Source organism: Nicotiana tomentosiformis, chromosome 12, assembly GCF_000390325.3.
Source record: "Nicotiana tomentosiformis chromosome 12, ASM39032v3, whole genome shotgun sequence".
NCBI lineage: Eukaryota > Viridiplantae > Streptophyta > Magnoliopsida > Solanales > Solanaceae > Nicotiana > Nicotiana tomentosiformis.
Genome location: NC_090823.1, coordinates 134,612,706 through 134,616,844, shown reverse-complemented (window position 1 = coordinate 134,616,844; position 4,139 = coordinate 134,612,706). Strand labels below are relative to the sequence as shown.

At 36.1% G+C, this 4,139-nt stretch overlaps 1 protein-coding gene across 1 annotated transcript; it reads left to right on the top strand.

Annotated features, from left to right (window-relative positions):
* Positions 1-274: 274 nt before the first annotated feature.
* On the top strand, positions 275-3,038 carry LOC104103344 (calmodulin-7). Its single transcript, XM_009611243.4, has 2 exons — positions 275-486; positions 2,355-3,038. Exons 1-2 carry the CDS (start codon positions 411-413, stop codon positions 2,726-2,728), a joined length of 450 nt encoding a protein of 149 aa, XP_009609538.1. The 5' UTR covers positions 275-410; the 3' UTR covers positions 2,729-3,038.
* Positions 3,039-4,139: the final 1,101 nt, after the last annotated feature.

Sequence of the window (4,139 nt, the reverse complement as noted above, 5' to 3'; positions counted from 1 at the left end):
TTTTTATGTAAGAATTTAGAAAAAATCTCGACATGTAATATAGTACTTGGGCCATGCTTAGGGGCATCTTTTACTAGTTATATAAGAAATAAAAAAGTTGATTGATAGAGTTATCTATTAATGCAAGATTGCAAGGTTTGACGTAATTGGGATGCGAGCAATTTGATTCGATTATTATTATTATTATTATTAAGAAAAAAAAAATGTAAAAGGAAAAGTATCAGATGCCCAACCACCCCAACCTCACAACCCCTCCAAATTTTTGGACCATTACTACCATTTATAATTGCCACCCCATAGTTCCAAGTTGCCACGCACTTGTTCATTTTTCTTCTGTGTCATCTTTGTCCCATTTTTCTCTCATTTTCCACTTTGCAAACTTCCCTTTGAATATCCTAAAAGAAGAAGAAATGGCAGATCAGCTCACAGATGATCAGATCTCTGAATTCAAAGAAGCTTTCAGCCTTTTTGATAAGGATGGAGATGGTCAGCTCTTCACTATTCCTAACATTCTTTTGAATAAAAATTAAAATTTTAATCACTTTTGATAATACCCAGATGCCAAAATTCTTAAATTTGTTGTTTTTTCTCCTATTTATGTGATTATATTTTCTTGGCCTTGCCTAAATTTGATCCTAGGTTTAGAGTCAATGGGTCAGAATCCTTGCTTTCTATCTTTATATATATATGTATTTAAATTGTTTGTATATATATATATATATATATAAAGCTAAAAGCAGTGGATTTGGTTTAACATGATTTTAAGGGCGAGATCCACATCTAGTGTTGCCTTTTCTTGACCAATTTGTGATCTATGAGGTGAGTTGATGTCGAGTGAGTTAACTGGATCCGACGTAGTAGGTACTCGATGGAATAGTCAAGGTGCTCACAAGGTGACCGGATACCACTTTAAGAAAAAGGTGGATCCAATATTTTAAGTGAATGAGTGTGGAATACCATTGAAACGAAGTGTACCCCTTTGTGAAAATGAGTGTAAACTTATTATAAATTTATAAATATTAGGGAAGATTATTCCATTCAATATATATAGTTGGAATGGAGACGACAACAACAACATACCCAGTGTAGTCCCGTAAATGGGGTCTGGGGAAGGTAGTGTATACGTAATACCCCACCTTGTGAAGGTAGAGAGCTTGTTTTCGATAGACCCTCATAGTTGGAATGGAGACCATTGATACAAATGCACCCACGGCCAAAACCTAGCATCTTTTCATGGTGAGGATGGTAGTCAAATTGTGTCACTATGTGGAGAACTTACACTTCAAAATGACCTTGGTGATGCTCTTTCTTTGTTTTTATTTGGAATATATTTGATAAAGATTTGATTTTGAATCTGGGTTTTGCTTCAACTTGTGGTAGAAATGGATGTGAGTTTGATCTATGCGAAATTGGTCGATTTTGAGTGTTGGTCAATAGCAGTTCTTGTTGGTATTGTTAACTTGTTTGATTGATTGTGGGAACTTGAGTATTGTTTTTGTTTTGACAAATGAGCAATTTGGGGGTTGCATCAGAATGGTGCTGTTGAAATTGTATTTGGCTGAAATCAGTTAACATCTCTTAGCACGGTTGAACCTCTTAAGCGTTTCCTAACTAGGATCCTTCTGTTGATTCATGATATGTTTGGTTTAACGATGGATATAATCCATTTTGTTCAATATGATTACTTGTTGGTAGTGGGGCTGTGTAAGTTTTCGTACAATGCTTTAATTTGTGAGAAAGTTTATGCTTGTCTTTAGGGAAGGATGTTCGCTCATATGGTTAAATGAAATGTTCTGACTTCAATAATCTTTAGACATTTTTTGGCATAGTCACCGTTCTCGAGACATTACTGATGTTCCCTATCTATATTTGTAAAGTTACAGCAGTTATACCTTCACAAGGTAGGGGTAAGGCTGCGTACACACTACCTTCCCCTAGACCTCACTTGTGGGATTACCCTGTTTTTTTTTTTTTGTATACAGCAGTTAGTTCATTATTCTGGTGCAGACTGAAGTTTCAGATTTAGCAGTATTACATAAGCTAATTTGTTTGTAATACCAAACCTGAAAAGCTGCTTTTGTTTCTTCTTCCTTATATTTTATAAATTGAAGTCGTGGAGGCGGTTAATGATGTGTTGGTTTTATCGTACATCTTTCATCTCTTTCAGTCTCTTTGATGAAATCTATGTTCGGCTATTCTCTTTATTTTGTACTTGTCTTTAATTTTCTAGTTTGATCCGGACCACTGTTTTGCTTGTAGAATGAATAAGATGAGAAAAAAAGCCTTTTTAAGTACTGTATGATTTTAACATAATGTCTGTACATATTTAGTAATTATTGCCAAATATGCTACAGGTTGCATCACCACTAAGGAGCTTGGGACAGTGATGCGGTCGTTGGGACAAAATCCAACTGAGGCTGAGCTTCAAGACATGATCAACGAAGTAGATGCTGATGGAAATGGAACCATCGACTTCCCCGAGTTCCTTAACTTGATGGCTCGCAAGATGAAAGACACTGATTCTGAGGAGGAGCTCAAGGAAGCTTTCAGAGTGTTCGACAAGGATCAGAATGGATTTATTTCTGCAGCCGAGCTGCGCCATGTCATGACAAACCTAGGCGAGAAGCTTACCGATGAAGAGGTTGATGAGATGATTCGTGAAGCTGACGTGGATGGTGATGGACAGATCAATTATGAGGAGTTCGTCAAAGTCATGATGGCCAAGTGAGAACATCAACTCAACTTAATTCTTAGAACTGAAAAATTACAAAAAAAAGAAGCTGGAAACGGGGCAGATAAATTGGATGAGATTTCTATATTTGGATAGGATACGTTCTTTTACGTTATTAGCTTTGTTTGGGTGCTTGCCTCTTTTCTTACTCGCATTGTTTTGTAGTGCTACTCTTCAGTATATGCTTGTCTGCTCTGTTTTGTCAGTAAGTACTGGTTTTTTCTTCTTAAATTTCAACATTTTGAACCTATGATAATTGGAGATTTTATGTGTTCCATTCCAAGTGACCAATTTTGTTTATATTCCAGATTCTTGTGTATGTTTGCTCTTTATTTCTGACTTCTGATTCGTGTCGATTTGCCTTTCAATTTTATGTTAGAATATTCAATTTTCTTTTTAAGCAAAGCAAGATTCATCTTGTGGAAACAGTTGGGTTTTGTCTTGTGTAAACACTTTTGGCTTCCATGCTAAAACCGGTGTATAAAACTGCTCGCCGGTCAAAGATAATACAAATAAATTAGAGTGGCGAGGAAGTTGCTAGTGAAGATATAATCGTATCTAGGGAGATGGTGTCGCCGCTAAAACAAGCGACCCACTAGTTGCCGCTAAAACATCTGACCTACTCAATGTAGGCATTTGGCCATAAGTTTTGGAAGTTTTTTTTATAATTTATTTTTTGAAATATGTGTTTGTTTATAGAATTAATCTAGTTTTTGGGAGATTTTGAAAACAAAAACTTTAAATCCCAAAACTAGTTTAAGATCGCTTTTTGGGCCAAATCATGAACATTTGGGACTTTTTAGCCGGATTTTTTTTTTATAACATGTCAAAACTTGCCCCAAAAGTCATGTCCAAACATAATTTCAATTTCAAATCAACTTTTTCAAAAAATATTTGGGAATCTATGTCAAAACGGATCCGAAGTTGTCACGACCCGAAATTTCCACATTCCGGAGCGTGATGACGTCTAACATTTCACTTGCCAGGTAAGCCTACCTTAGAATAATTTTAACCATTTTTAACAATTCATTTTAATTAAATAGTAATGAAATCAACAACTGAAATAATATCTGAATTTAGGTGAACAAACCAAAATAAATACGATGTCTAAATACCATCCCAGATCTGGAGTCACAAGTGCACGAGACAAACAAGGGTCTGAAAAAAAATAAAACTGTCCGAAAGAAAGCACACAACTAAGATAAAGTAGAAGGGGACTTCAGAGCTGCGAACATTGTGCATCTATACCTCGAGTCTCCTCTGATAGTTAAATCCGAACAAATCTACAGTACGCCACTGGGACCAACTCCGGTATCTGCACAAGAAGTGCAGAGTGTAGTAAGAGTACAACCGACCCCATGTACTCTGTAAGTACCGAGTCTAACCTCGACGAAGTAGTGACGAAGCT

Excerpts from the sequence above, each read along its gene's own strand:
- LOC104103344 (XM_009611243.4), top strand. The coding sequence starts at position 411 with ATGGCAGATCAGCTCACAGATGATCAGATCTCTGAATTCAAAGAAGCT. Across the intron at positions 487-2,354 it reads TTTTGATAAGGATGGAGATG|GTTGCATCACCACTAAGGAG; the intron begins GTCAGCTCTTCA and ends AATATGCTACAG.